This window comes from Silene latifolia, chromosome X (genome assembly GCF_048544455.1).
Source record: "Silene latifolia isolate original U9 population chromosome X, ASM4854445v1, whole genome shotgun sequence".
Taxonomy (NCBI): domain Eukaryota; kingdom Viridiplantae; phylum Streptophyta; class Magnoliopsida; order Caryophyllales; family Caryophyllaceae; genus Silene; species Silene latifolia.
This window is the reverse complement of record NC_133537.1, coordinates 336163416-336178986: the sequence shown is the minus strand read 5'-3', so window position 1 is coordinate 336178986 and position 15571 is coordinate 336163416. Positions and strand designations below refer to the sequence as shown.

At 34.1% G+C, this 15571-nt stretch overlaps 2 protein-coding genes across 2 annotated transcripts; both read left to right on the top strand.

Moving 5' to 3' along the window:
• The first annotated feature begins 1211 nt into the window (after positions 1–1211).
• Positions 1212–7806, top strand: LOC141620963 (putative L-gulonolactone oxidase 1). Its single transcript, XM_074437699.1, has 5 exons — positions 1212–1460; positions 1783–2205; positions 4957–5212; positions 5320–5421; positions 7042–7806. The coding sequence occupies exons 1-5, from the start codon at positions 1212–1214 to the stop codon at positions 7734–7736; spliced, it is 1725 nt and encodes a 574-aa protein (XP_074293800.1). The 3' UTR covers positions 7737–7806.
• Positions 7807–9227: 1421 nt separating this feature from the next.
• LOC141622479 (putative L-gulonolactone oxidase 1) lies at positions 9228–13055 on the top strand. The gene is made up of 4 exons (XM_074438520.1): positions 9228–9628; positions 10661–10916; positions 11554–11655; positions 12194–13055. The coding sequence occupies exons 1-4, from the start codon at positions 9326–9328 to the stop codon at positions 12886–12888; spliced, it is 1356 nt and encodes a 451-aa protein (XP_074294621.1). The 5' UTR covers positions 9228–9325; the 3' UTR covers positions 12889–13055.
• The last annotated feature ends 2516 nt before the right edge of the window (positions 13056–15571 follow it).

Sequence of the window (15571 nt, the reverse complement as noted above, 5' to 3'; positions counted from 1 at the left end):
ACGACACACTATCCCATGATCTCAAATCATGGTTAGTCCTAACTAAGCTAACTAGTAGTTATCATAATAACTATTAACTACAAATTAGGAAGCACATAAACCACTAGCTAATAATTAGGAAACAACCTTAAACTTATTTTGGATCATAATAATCCAACAGGGTTAATGGGATTGATGTCTATTGATGAAGGTGGCAAAAGCAAGACATACGTGGCAATCTAAAATCAGAGGTGGCTTTTCTTAATCCTACATGGATTTGTCTATGTGGCCTTTATATTTCATTTTAAATTAGGCTTTTAATAGTATTTTATAGATTTTATGCCTAGCTCATAATTACGTGACTTATACATCTATCATATACGGAGTATGATTCAAATTTCACCAAGAGTCTTCAATTTGTAGCTCTATATTTATTACTCCAAATGATGAGCGCTACGCTTAATTTCGGTACCACCTTATTTAAAATAAAAGATAAAAAATTCAAAACTATTAAACATCAAATATTAAATGTAAATTACTACACTAAATTATCCATGGTCACGCAAGATGTGTCAAATGCATAGAATCAATTACGCGTTGCTAAAGCTTATTAAACATCAAATATTAAATGTACCATACATCGTTAGCTAAGTTCATACTCCATAGTTAGGCGGATTAAATAATGATAATTCTACTGCAAATAAATCGACTTCGTCAAAGTCATATTAAACAAAAATATGGAAATTATGAGTTTAATTCTGTTTACGTCAAGCTCAAATTAGCTCCATACAGTTGAGTTTATCTTCATTCAATTCATCATCATTCAATTCATTTCATTTATTTAAGAACCCCGCCCCTAGTTTAAGTTTTTGTAATAATAATGTAATGTTTGCACCTAACTTAGATATGCATATGTGCTTTGTATAAAGAACCTATTTTTATGGCTGCAAAAAAAAAAATCATTTCATTTATTTCAGCTATATAGCTAATAGCTTACGCCGAAAATGACAGAGTTAATCACATTTAAAAAATAATTTGAAAGTTACCTGTTTTTTTTTTAATTTGGTAAATTACGTGTTTGAATCAAATATTTGACTTTCCATCCATAATTAATTAGTTTTAAATGATTATATCGAACCCTTGTAATACTATATAAATTAAATCAGCTCTAAGGAATACGTACGATTAGTATTACAATACCCTTAAGCACATTGCATCAATAATAATAAATAATGTCTTCTGTTTTAAGGCTCTGTGTCATTACAACATACTTAATCTTTTGGTGCCAAGTAGTTTATTGTTTTGTTCCTGAAGAGCCTGTTAAATGTTCTAATGGTAATTCCGATTGCACCGTCACCAATGGCTATGGCTCCTTCCCTGACCGAAGTTTGTGTCGGGCGGCCGATATAGTGTACCCTGATAACGAAGATCAACTCATTTCTCACGTTAGAGACGCAACTATAGCTCAGAGGAAGATCAAGGTTTGTTAAAAACATTGATTGAAACTAAAAAAGTTAATGTTCGTTCCCTCGTTTTTTTTATTAATCGTTTTAGAAGATTTCACAAGAATTAAGAAATAGTAAGAGCAACCTTTTAAACCAATCATTTAATTTAAAATTGCGTTTGTTCTATAAATTATTGTTTTGAGAAATGTAGAAAACATGTAATGCATGGAAAACTGTAAAACGACAAATAAAATGAAAATTAATTTTGATCATTTCTAATAATGACCATATAAGGCCGTTAATTAAACTAATGAACGGTTTTATAAGAGACTAATTGAAATCTAATAATATTCCGTAGGTGGTGACCAGATACGGTCATAGCTTCCCGAAATTGGTATGCCCGGATGGTGAAGACGGGCTAGTAATAAGCACGAAGAACCTCAACAAAGTGGTCAACGTTGACTTGGCCCAACAAACAATAACGGTACAAACCGGTATGGTACTTAACCAATTTAAAGACGAGGCCGCAAAAGTGGGCCTGGCCTTACCTCATTCTCCTTATTGGGCCGGTGTAACCATTGGTGGCATGATCTCAACCGCTTCCCATGGTAGCTCTTTACGTGGCCTTGGTAGTGCCGTGCATGACTATGTTGTTGGCCTTACGATTGTTAGTCCCGGTGGCCGAGACGATGATTATGTTAAGGTCAGGAGGCTTGGTGTTCGAGATGAAGATCTTAACGCTGCTAAAGTCTCCCTTGGTGTTCTTGGGGTCATTTCTCAGGCACACATTTTTTTAATTTTCATTCATGTTGCTTGGTCATGTTTTTTACATTAAATATTCTTCACTTCTTTGTTTTGTTCAAGTTACAACTTACAAATGACATTAAATTAATTATTACGGAATAAATAATTGTATAATAAAAAAATTTTAGGAAGATGTAGGGATTTTTGGTATAGACCACACACACAATAATAAATATAAGAATCAGAAAAATAATAAGGACACAATATTTACGAGGTTCACCAAATTGGCTACATCCTCCCTATAGTCCGCACTAGGAATTTTATTGATCACTCAATATGAGGATAAAAATTACATAGCTATCCTCTTCTTTTATAGCTAATCACAAGCTATAACTTCAAGCCATAATAACTATGTATAACATCTTACATTTAGTTCAAGTGATTAATGAAGTAAGTTTCTTTGAGTTAGAGAATTCATTCTCATATGTTTCTCATGAAACATATCACTCCATAATGGAGGGAATAAATTCCTAACAATCTCCCACCTCCCGACAATTATGGAGGCAACACCAAAACTTACATTCTTCACCTAATGCAACCATGTTCCGCTCATGCCTCACGCAAGAGTCCAGCCAAGGTACTATCCAACCTCGACCCTTTAACATTCAAGTTTGTTCCCAGCGGCAACCATACTTGTCGGGTTTCACTCATCGTTTGTCCGGGCGTGCACTCCCACTTAAACGAATCACCCTTTCTCACCTTATTAGAACTTCTTGAATTTTCACACACATTTAAGCGTGTCAGTTTCACCTTGTGCGTTCTCGGACCACCTTCTTCCTTCAAGCCACCGATTTTACGTCCACGGTGCTTAATGTAAGGCCCACTATGCATAGTTTTCGGATCCCACAACAAGTCTCGTGAAACAACTTCATTCTTCATCCCTCCCGCAGTTACACTACACATGTCACTACACCCTACACTGGTGTACAAAGTTTCACTCTTAGTCCCACGAGCTACAACCATAGCTTCCTTGACTATTTTCCAGGAACTTTTCTCAAAGACAACCTTGTAGTCTGCTTCATTGAGCTTTCCAACAAATGTCAATTTTTTTTTTTTCAAGTTCGGGATGAACATGACATCCGTTAGCTCCCACCTACCCCTAATCGAGGTCCGGATTTTTACTTCACATCTTCCTATAATCAGCATCGCCTTACTATTTAGCAAGTAAGTAATACCACACCTTTCACCAACAAACTTATGAAAGGAATTTTTTTTTTATATGGAAAAGTGTGAAATGATATACCAGAGTCTATCATTCAAGACTCAATAGGATCTTCGACATTCACTGCCAAATGATCACCTTCATCCTCCACACCTAGTGCTTGTCTATCCAATTTTCCCCAACCTTCCTTTCCCATGGAATCCGGCTTAGAGCCTTCCAAAGGAAGATATAGATTCTTTGAATACAAATAATCTGCATTTTCCAGAAAGCAAAATCTTTCCCATCGAATTTATCGAACAAAATTTTCCCTCCTTCCATTATTGTGAATTTTAATGGATCACTCTTCCCTCACCCGCCCAACCGGACTCTGATACCAGTTTGTAGGGATTTTTGGTATAGACCACACACACAATAATAAATATAAGAATCAGAAAAATAATAAGGACACAATATTTACGAGGTTCACCAAATTGGCTACATCCTCCCTATAGTCCGCACTAGGAATTTTATTGATCACTCAATATGAGGATAAAAATTACTCCCTCCAATTCACTGTTTTCTTCCCTATTTCCTTAAACGGATTATTCATGTTTTCTTCCCCTTTCTTATTTTGGAAACTTTTTACTCTTATTTTATTCATTCATTTCTCCATTATCAAACCCCACCTAACTTTTACTCTTATTTTATTCATCCCTCTCTCCTATCATCATACCCCACATAACTCACAATTCCTTATTTAATTCCCAATTATTCATTCCTCTCTCCAATCTACAAACCCCACCATCTTTCTTTATTCATTCTTTAACTCCCTCCTTAATTCTTGTGCCCCAAAACAAAGGGAAGAAAACACTGAATTGGAGGGAGTACATAGCTATCCTCTTCTTTTATAGCTAATCACAAGCTATAACTTCAAGCCATAATAACTATGTATAACATCTTACATTTAGTTCAAGTGATTAATGAAGTAAGTTTCTTTGAGTTAGAGAATTCATTCTCATATGTTTCTCATGAAACATATCACTCCATAATGGAGGGAATAAATTCCTAACAGAAGAAAATAATTAAGTGAGTCACGTGTTATACGATAGAATAAATAATTAGCGACGATAAATATTGAAGGAATCAAATTAAGGCCTATGCATGCATGAAATTTCCTGTTCTGTAACATAGACGTGGTGTTTACGTAACACCACTAGCGGAGGGAGCTAGCAGGGGCGCTGGCCCCCACTGAACATTGAAAATTTTGAATTTTTTAATTATAAAGTTTTTGATTTTTTTCGAGGTTTACTTTATTGCATTCCCCAGTTTTCCGCGCTATAGGTGATTGCTTGTGGAATTGTGAGTCTTTTTTTTTTAATGTTAGGGTCCTTTGGTTCTAAGATCAGTTTAGAACTTAGAAGTATTTTTTTCTCGTTATGTGGGGTGGACTTGTCGGTATAATGCATGTTGGATGCTCATACTAATTAAGACTCAATGTCACACGGTAGCGCCTTATCATTGTCCATTTATTTAACAAAAAAATTTTTAAAAAAATTGCTAACTCATGCATGTAATCGTTGAATGAAGGTGACGTTCAAACTACCACCCTTATTTAAGAGAAACCTTACATTCACAAGAAAAAGCGACAATGACTTGATAAATAACGCGTTGTCATTTGGGTACGAGCATGAATTTGGAGACTTGGTTTGGTTTCCGACTCAAAGGCAAGTTCTATATAGGATAGATAACAGAGTTCCTACGACAACACCCGGTAATGGTGTCTATGACTTCATTGGTTATCGCTCTACTCCTCGACTTGCAATAGAAATGATTAGAGCTACAGGTTCCATCTCTTATTATTAAACTACTTAATTTCTTGTTAATAATTACGCCCTTTTTATAATGCAAATTTTAAACTGTATTGTGATTCAATTCACCATATTATTTCAGAGGTTTTACAAGAGACGTTCGGGTTGGAAACGTTAAGATGCACCAATGCTAAGATAACCACCACGGCTTTACGGGCAATTGCGTTTGGACTCACTAACAACGGTAATCTTCCACACTCCGATCCTTAACCATGTCTCGTCTATTTAATGGTGAAATGTAAAATCGCTCAATAAATTGGATATATTTGATTTTTTTTGTGAAGAAGCAGTCATTTATTTTAATACGATCATGTGAGTCATTTACTAATTCACCTCTGCAATCTTCATTTTGTGTCGTCAAGAAAACAAACACTTATGTTAGAATAAGGATAAGACTACGTACATCTTATTGTTACTTACCCTACAATTTGTAGAATCCCTTTATGTAGTAGGCCAATAAATTTGGCGTAAAATCTACTCAGTGAAACATCTAAGAGCATCTCCAACCATAAGGAAGAGACTATGCGAATAGTTGAGGAAGAGGAGTTGAGCAGCAAAATAGAGCTCCAATGATGAGGATAGAAACTCACACAGTTGAGGAAGAAAACGCTGCGCTCATTTCAGCGGAAGAAGACGAGTAACAAATGTGGGCCAAAATGAACGTGCAGGGTTGTTTTTTAATTGATTTTTGACCCAAAAAATGGGACCCACAGAAATTTGTTTCATTTTGCACAAATGAAAATACTTATCATTGATTTAATTACAGCCAAATTTGATTTTTGCCTAAAATTAAATTGTAATTAAGTTTTTTCCAAAAAAATAATTACACCATAATTTCTATTTTTTTTCCTCTACAAATAGGTAATAATATTTGATATATATTGACATACTTTTCCTTTTCTTCTTTCTATGATTTACTTTACTCTATTAGATATCGTTTTTCTAATGGACATTTAAGATTCGTAATTTGTGGGGTAATTGAATAACATTGATAAAAACGATTACATTGATAACTGACAACACATAAATAAAACTGACAAAAAATAAAGCTAACACGTAAATATTGTATTAATGTATCCTTGTAAAATAATGTTTTAAATTTTAAATTTTAATGTTTTAGAAATTGTCTTGGAAAATATTTTTTTTAAGAGAAAAAAACGTTTTAACCTTTTTTTCTATAATAAAACTGAAGTCGATTAATTATCGAGTTGAAAACCCGAACAAATTACGAAAATAGATTTTAATGTAAAAAAATGTGTGGGGTATATTAAAGTAAGAGAGATAAATGATGAAAGAGAGTGATGAGGAATAAGTGTACATTATTGTTGGAGAAATGTTTTGGTTGTAAATTGAAAAGTTGAGAAATAATGAGGTGGATGAGTGATAAGTGATAAGAGAGAGTGAGATGAGGAGGTGAGAAAATCATGGTTGGAGATGGTCTAAAGGTAGTACTCCCTTCGTCTTTTTATATATATATGCTGATTTTGTATTTCGTGGCGAGCCTTTGATTTTGATATTACATTTTGAATAATATATAAAGAGTGTTAGATTATGAAAAGGGAGATAACTGAAATATTGAATTAGGTGAATATTATTGATAAACTGATTACAATATACAGGTCACTATCTTGCGGAATAGTCCAGGAATATTCCTTGGTATAATATCCTAACTATAATATATTATCTAATGATAATATATTTTCCTAATAATAATATCTCTAATATAATATTCTCTAATAAAGAGAAATGAGTGTCACAAAATGTGAGAATGACTTATATAAAAAACGTACTTGCATGCACGCAGGTTATATATTCACGGGTTATCCGGTAATTGGATATCAAAACAAGATACAAGCATCGGGAGGATGTCTAAACGACAATCAATCGGGTTACTGCACTTCGGACCCGAGAATAAACGGACAATTCTCCTATAGTAATGGATTTACTTTACCCTTAAGCAAGGTCAAGAGCTTCATCCAAGACATACAAAAACTTGCTAATGCAAAACCAAAGTCCTTGTGTAGTTTAGAAATGTACAATGGCATCTTAATGCGGTACGTCACTGCATCATCGGCGTATCTTGGGAAGGACGAGGACGGGATTGACTTCGACATCTCGTACTATCGATCTAGAGAGTACTTGGGCCCGAGACTTGATGCGGACATAATTGATGAGATCGAGCAAATAGCGATTTTTAAGTACAATGCTTTGCCACATTGGGGTAAAAATAGAAATGTGGCTTTTGAGGGTGTGATGAGTAAGTATAAAGATGGTAAAAAGTTTTTGGACGTAAAGAAGAAGTATGATCCATTAGGGTTATTTTCGAATGAATGGACCGATCAAATATTGGGTTTGAAAGGGACGGTGACGATTAATGGAGTCGGGTGTGGCCGTGAAGGGTTATGTATATGCGCCGATGATATCGATTGTGGACCCGGTTATAGTTGTCAAGGAGGGTATGTCTACACCATAGCTAAGGTTTGTAGAAAGATGGATTAGGGTGAAATAAGGGTGAAATTTTAAGATTTTGAAATTGGAATAATGTAAAAAAAATATTTAGTTTGAGAGATTAATTGGGGATGTAAGCTTGTTCTTTATCAAAATAAATGTTGTTTTAGCAACTCTCTTATAGGACTGACTCAAAAGGAGAGAAACCCAAAAAAAACAATTATATTTATTTATATTTTAATTTTATTTTAAAGACTCGATATTTTATGATAAAAACTAATATATCTAAATATACAATTTATCAATATAAAATTTTAGGTTATCAAAATAAAATAATTTTTTACATGTTTATTAATTAATTTATCTGGCTTTTAGTTATTGGGCTAGTCTTACGGATAAAATAATCTTACACAGCAATTTGTAACGTTGTTTTTATTATAGTTACAAATGATTTGATAGTTAAAATGTAAAGCGCGTGATATCATTTTCATCAACAACGTTATTGGCTTATTGCTTAACGCTCCGTATGTATTAGTTCCAATAACTAATATCGATGTAAATTTGCTTCGAATACGGTATTTTTATACACCGAAAAAAGACTTGTACTATAGATGTGATATTTGTGAGAATGATACCTTTTACGGCCTTTTGACTAAAATCAATTGTGATATGAGTAGATCTGTACTCGGATCGGGCCGGCCAGGATTTCTAATCAGACCCGGCCCGAGTACAGGTCTAGATATGAGTCCGGAATGCTCCAACCGTTGACTGAATATTACGACTCTTCTGAACTATGAGGGGTCGATCAACAACCAATCAATTAGCACCTCCACAAACTTACTACTATTATTGTTTGTACCCAAAAAAGAAAATTATTATTGTGATGCCAGTCCATCAGATAGATGATTACAACACTTCATCCATTCGTTCATCAATTCATTCATTATTTATTAGTAGTAGAAGTCGTGGTCGGGAATTACTCGCGGAAAATATTATTTGAGAGTTACGTTATTTCTGTACAGACATACGTTTCTGATTAATAAATAAAGAAAGTAGTTATCGTGTTTGCATGTAATAATTGACTTAATTTTCATACATGATTAGTTATTTAATTTATAATATCTAACCCTTCTGATACTATATACTCCGTATATAAAATCAGCTGGCTATTGAAAACAATTACAACACCTTTCATCAAATGTCTTCTATTTTATGGCTTTGTGTAACATACGTAATTTTTTGGTGTCAATTAGTCCATTGTTTTGTTCCTGAAGAGCCTGTTAAATGCTCTAATGGTTATTCCAATTGTACCGTCACCAATGCCGTTGGCTCCTTCCCTGACCGAAGTTTATGTCGGGCAGCAGTCGTCGTGTACCCTGATAACGAAGATCAACTCGTTTCACACATTAGAGCCGCTACGATTACCAAGAGGAAAATCAAGGTTTGTTAAAAACACTAATAGACGTCAAACTAATAAAACTGTTTTACAGGAGACTAACTGAAATCTAATATTTTCGTAGGTGGTGACTAGATACGGTCATAGCTTCCCCAAATTGGTATGCCCGGATGGAGAAGACGGGTTAATAATAAGCACAAAGAACCTCAACAAAGTACTCAAGGTTAACCGGGCCAAACAAACAATGACGGTACAAAGCGGGATGCCACTGAAAAAATTCATAGATGAGGCCGCAAAAGTAGGCCTAGCCTTACCTCATTCCCCTTATTGGACCGGTGTTACCGTTGGTGGTATGATCTCAACTGCCTCCCATGGTAGCTCTTTACGCGGCCTTGGTAGTGCCGTGCATGACTATGTCATTGGGCTTACGATTATAAGTCCTGGTGGTTGCGACGATGATTATGTTAAAGTTAGGAAGCTTGGTGTTGGTGATGAAGATCTTAAGGCTGCTAAGGTCTCCCTTGGTGTTCTTGGTGTCATTTCTCAGGTAAACAATTTTTTTAAGCTTTCCCTTTATTTCTTTTCTCACTCAAAATTCAAATGGTAATTCTTTAATATTTTTTTAATTTTTTCATTTGCTTTTAGAAGATCAAATTATCCAAACTTTGACCTAAATATGTGTTTTGCAAATATTTTTTCGGCGGAAAAAAATAACATATCAATGCCGGAAAATGCAATTCAAAGTTTTCTCTTGGAAACCGCAATAAAGCTAATGAAAAGATACAAAAAAATGAAGGAAATACGGAGTATGACTTAATATTGGTTAATTATTCTCTATATATATATATGTAAATAATAAAATATTAACCATATCACCCGAATTATTTCTAAAATAACTTAATATAGGTATAGGTAAATAATAAAATAGTTTGAGAGGAAATATTTTGATGGGTAACTTACATATTCGGAGTAAAAATTTAGAATAGTCAAAAGTCAACGATCGAGAGATTGTTGTTGTTCTCGGGGTCCGTCCCTTCTGAAGTCGTATACGATTTCTTTTTCTTCCTGTAATCCTGTTGTTTGGTCATTTTTTAAGCATTAGTTGATATTCCATTTGTTTTCTTTAAAATTTCCGTCCTAAACGTAAGAAAGATTAAATAGTATATTTATGAATAAAACAAAAGTAAAGTAAGAGGATTTGACAAGATGGATACGTAAGAGCATCCGCAAAGGTGTAGAATTACCTCCCCATATGCACTTTTTCTATTCATATGGGGAACCTCACTAATGCACCAACCTCCCCATAATTTGAGGTTCCACCATTATTAGAGGAGGTTCCCAAAAAAATGTAAGGGTAAATTGTGTTCCTTTTGGGGAGGTTCCCAAATTTTTATATGTAAATGGGGAACCTCATTGTTGCATAAATGTAGTTATAGATTGGGGGAGGGTAGATGGAAAAATTAGTGGAAAGTGAGGTGGACGAATAAGAAAAAGAGAGATAAAATATGGGGAATCCCATTGTTGCGGATGCTCTAAGTACCACTACCGTAAGGGAGACTAACTTAGTGGTTTCATGAAGGTGACGTTCAAACTACAACCTTTATTCAAGAGAAACTTAACGTTCACGGCAAAGAGCGATAGCGACTTGGTAGATAAAGCGTTGACTTTTGGGTACGAGCATGAGTTTGGTAACATGATGTGGTTTCCAAGTCAAAGGCAGGTTGTATATAGGATTGATAACAGAGTTCCTACGACAACCCCGGGCAATGGCGTCTATGACTTCATCGGTTTTCGCTCCACTCCCCAATCCGCAATAGAATCGAGTAGAGCTACAGGTTTCATCTCTTTTTCCTGTTATTCATTAAACTAGCTACTTACTTGTTAATTACTCTCTCCCATTTCAAGTATTATGTTGATTGGGTTTTTCTACATGATATCCTTGTATTTTTTCGAATTCTACGTGGACAACGTGGTAACCCTCGCTTTTCAAAAGTATCAGTGATACCCCTAAACTTAATGAAACCATCATAAAATTCCCAAATACTCTAATTCGCCACTTTAAAATGTTTAGTTTATGCATTTTTAATTGATTTTTTGGCAATAATTTGTCATGTCATTAACATAAATATAGTTTACTCAATCGGAAACATATTTTCCTTACAAAATTTAGTTGTTTATAAACTTAATTAATTTTTAGTAGTTTGGGTATTTTATGAACATTTTACTTAGTTTAGGGGTACCATTGATGTTTTCAAAAACCAAGGGGTACCACGTAGAATTCGAAAAAACAAAGGGGTACCAGTGTACCACGTAGAAAAACCCTATTATGTTTTATTGCAATACCTACTCTTAAAAAATGAATAAAAAACGTAAACAACTAGTTGAATGAGAGAGTACATACATCCGATCCCCATCATAATGCACATTGTGAGATATATATTGATCCATTTTGCCGTAACTTATATTATTCAGATGTTTTACAAGAGTCGCTCGGGTTGGCAACGCAAAGATGCGAAAAGGCTAAGCAATACTTTACGGCTTTACTAGCCGGTGCATATGGACTCACTAACAACGGTAATGTTCCACACTCCTCATCTCTCAACTCGTTTATTAAATTTACGATATATAACTAGTATAGACCCCGTGAAATATATGCACGGCATTTATAGAGTTTCATTTATTTTTCATGTTTCTAGCTACTAATTGTATTTAGATTAGAGCGCTAAAAATTTAAATCGTAAAAGTAATAAAATGAGTATTTTTCTGAAAGTTTTTTTTTGTTTTTTTACTAAGAAATAAATTATGTTAATTTACAAATATTTAATAATAACATATTTTTTAGCCGTAATTTTTTTATCATAAAAAGTAAATGAATTTTTAACAAATATTTAGCAGCAACTTTTTATCGTAAAAAGTCAATGATTTTTTTTATCACAAAGTTCTTTAAAAAAACGGAATTTTTTTTATCATAAAAAAGATCGGAGATAAATTTATGCATAATCTGAAATATTGAATGTTATAAATATGTTTTAAGCGAGAAAAGTTTGAGTTGTTGTTCTACTTCGTTAATTGTAGTCTAACGTACCAAATTGACGTACATGCACGCATGCAGGTTATAATTTCACGGGTTATCCTGTAATCGGATACCAAAACAATATGCAAGCATCAGGAGGATGTCTGAACGACGATCAATTAGGTTATTGCAGTTGGGATCCAAGAATAAACGGACAATTTGCGTATCCTAATGGATTTACTTTACCCATGAGCAAGGTGCAGAGCTTCATCCTAGACATAAAAAAACTTGTTAATGCAAAACCGACGTCCTTGTGTGGCGTAGAAATATACCTTGGCATCTTAATGAGGTACGTCAAGGCATCATCGGCGTATCTTGGGAAGGACAAGGACGGGATTGACTTCGACATGACGTATTATCGTTCTCATGAGCCTTTCGCCCCGAGGCTTTACGATGACATATTAAGTGAGATCGAGCAAATAGCGATTTTTAAGTATAATGCTTTGCCACATTGGGGTAAGAATAGAAATGTAGCATTTGAAGGTGTGATTAATAAGTATAAAGATGGTAATAAGTTTTTGGACGTAAAGAAGAGGTATGATCCATTAGGGTTATTTTCGAATGAATGGACCGATCAAATATTGGGTTTAAAAGGGACGGTGACGATGAATGGAGTCGGGTGTGGCCGTGAAGGGTTATGTATATGTACCGATGATATTGATTGTGGCCCTGGTTATAGGTGTCAAGGAGGTCTTGTCTATACCATGGCTAAAGTCTGTAGAAAGATGGATTAAAAAACAAAACAATTTAATGGGTGAGATTAAAATGGGATAATTAAGCTTGTTATTGTTGAAAATAAATGTTGCTTTACTTAGTAGTTTACAAATGATTTGATGATATTCAAATGTAATCGCATAATTTCATTTCCAATCCAATCAATATTATTGTTGCTTGAAATTTATAATTCTAGTTTATATAATACTCCGTATACTAAATTGATTGGAAATATTCAAATGTTAATTAATGTTTTTAAATGAAAATAATTACAATAACGAGAGTGAAAATCCATCCGAACTAGAGCTGATCAAGTGCGGGCTGACCCGTTCGGCCCGCTAAAATAGCGGGCTTGGACAAGAAAAATCAAAAATTAAATGGGTAACGGACAAGAAAATTCGGCCCGCTAGAATAAATGGACGGGCTTGGACTAAACAAAATTGCTCATGGGCGGCCCGCTAGGCCCGCTATTATTAGTAACCTCATAAAAGTCCTCAAACCCTCAATCTCAGACGTTTTATGCCCATTTCATTTGCAATTTGTACACACTAAATTAATTAGGTAGCGCAAATGAATATTTATGCCTTACGTATAAGTGGGAGATTGTCAGTATTTACACTTATCGTATAAAGATTCTCTGAGATTGGACATGCTAACGGGATTGTCGTATAAAGATAGTACCTTTCAAGTATTTACACGGGAGTGTATGTAACCGCTAATAGGGCCGCACAAATAACGAGGCAAAAATGAACTTTTGATGTTTGTAGTAGAACATTGCCAAATTTGTGTTTTTTCCAAAGTTAGTAAACTTATCTTTTGAAAATTAGTATACTTTTTTAAGGGTAGACTTTTAAAGATAATTGTTAAGATTTAGGGGATGTAGCTATAACAAACTCGTGTTTTAATAAAAACACTAATTTTTGTATTTTATTTTAGTCAGGCCCACGGGCCGGCCCGCTCTCTTGAAGTGGGCGGGTACGGACAGTGGAAAATGGCCCGCTTAGCGGGCTCGGGTTATTAAATACGGCCCGTCGGACACTTTTTTAGCAGCTAGGCTCGGCCCATGTCCGGCCCAAGCCCGCTTTTGATCAGCTCTAATCCGAACCAACACTTTTTTGCAGGTGATGGTGCTTACCATCTTTCGCTGAAACTTATGAACGACTTTTAAGCAAAACTTACTGATAATTGTATTATGTTGCTTTGGTTCCCTTAATATCACTTTGGTTATATACATGTTTATGTGTGTAGTTTGAACATCAACGGATTGAAAACTGTATTATGAGTATGATTGGTCTCGATTCTCAAAAATGAGTTTTTGTTTATCAAGTTTAATTTTTCAAAAGTGTTTTTCAAAAGCAGAAGAAAAATTGCTGCTTCTATTTCTATGAGCAAAAATATGGATTTTTAGCTTTTGAGAATTTTTTGTTTAACTTTTAGAAAATGATGTGTTTTGCCAAAAAGTGTTTTTAAGTCCAAAAACACTTTTACAAGTTAGGCTAAACACACACTGGTACTATATTTTTGTTACTTAAAATTTTGATTTGAGCTTATTGTCATATTAATGATTCCACCACCATTTAGGTTTCCCTATTTCATGTAATTCCTTGTACTAGTTGTTTAATTGCACACGTGTGAGACCCTAGGATATCGACATAAGATCACTAAAATCAACTCACAAAACAGAAATATATATATATATATATATATATATCATTCATATGACAATATCCTAGCTAGAGTCTCACAGGCGCAATTAAACAACTAGTACAAGGAATTACATGAAATAGAAAACGTCAACACAACAAAAACAATTGCGAAAAGAAATAGAGAGAATCGTAACTCGTATCCAAAACACAAAAGAAATACTTCTAGGCACAAAAATAAAATACATAAATCCCACCGCCGTTACATCGTTTGGAACAGCAAAGGAGGTCGCAGTGATTGATGTCAACTATTAGACTACGACTCGGAAGGCATGGATTTGTTGCATCTTCGCTTACTACTAGTCCTGCTTCAATCAGTTTATATCAGTATACAATTAACAAATAAAATAACAAATTTTAAAATAAGACGGTTTACATTGTCTCACTTCAGACGGTGGTATTCGTCAAAAAATAAAACAGATAAAATGCAACTAGATAAAATGTGAACATTAAAATTAATAATACTTAGTATGGTATATAGGAAATTACTATGTTCATATTGTTAATGTTACATTGCTATAGTAGGTCGAAGACCGAAGCAAGAATTAAGTACTTATAAATACGTTTAACTATTGTGATTAGGCGTGGAAAATTATGAAATAAGCCGATACTCTCCTCGTCCCATTCATTGATTTACATTGTTGTGAAAATATCGATTCGATTCTCCTATTATGAGATTTTACGATCCAAAAAAGCTTGACCGATCCTGATTTTACGATTCTTTTCATGATTGTAGAATCTCACGATCTTATTTATTTTGAAAATTAGTTTTACTAATATCTTTGAAAAAGTATTAATAAATAAGTGTTTTGATATCCAAATATATGTTTTTACCCAATAAAACCCATATTTATTATTTATCATATAGGTTTGTAGGATTTTGCAATCTTACAATCCGATTCTACCAATTCAATTGTTCTTCCCACACCATCGATCCAAAACAGAATATTGATCCTAACATTATTTATTTACTTTTTTATTCTTTGTGATTGAAGGAGAA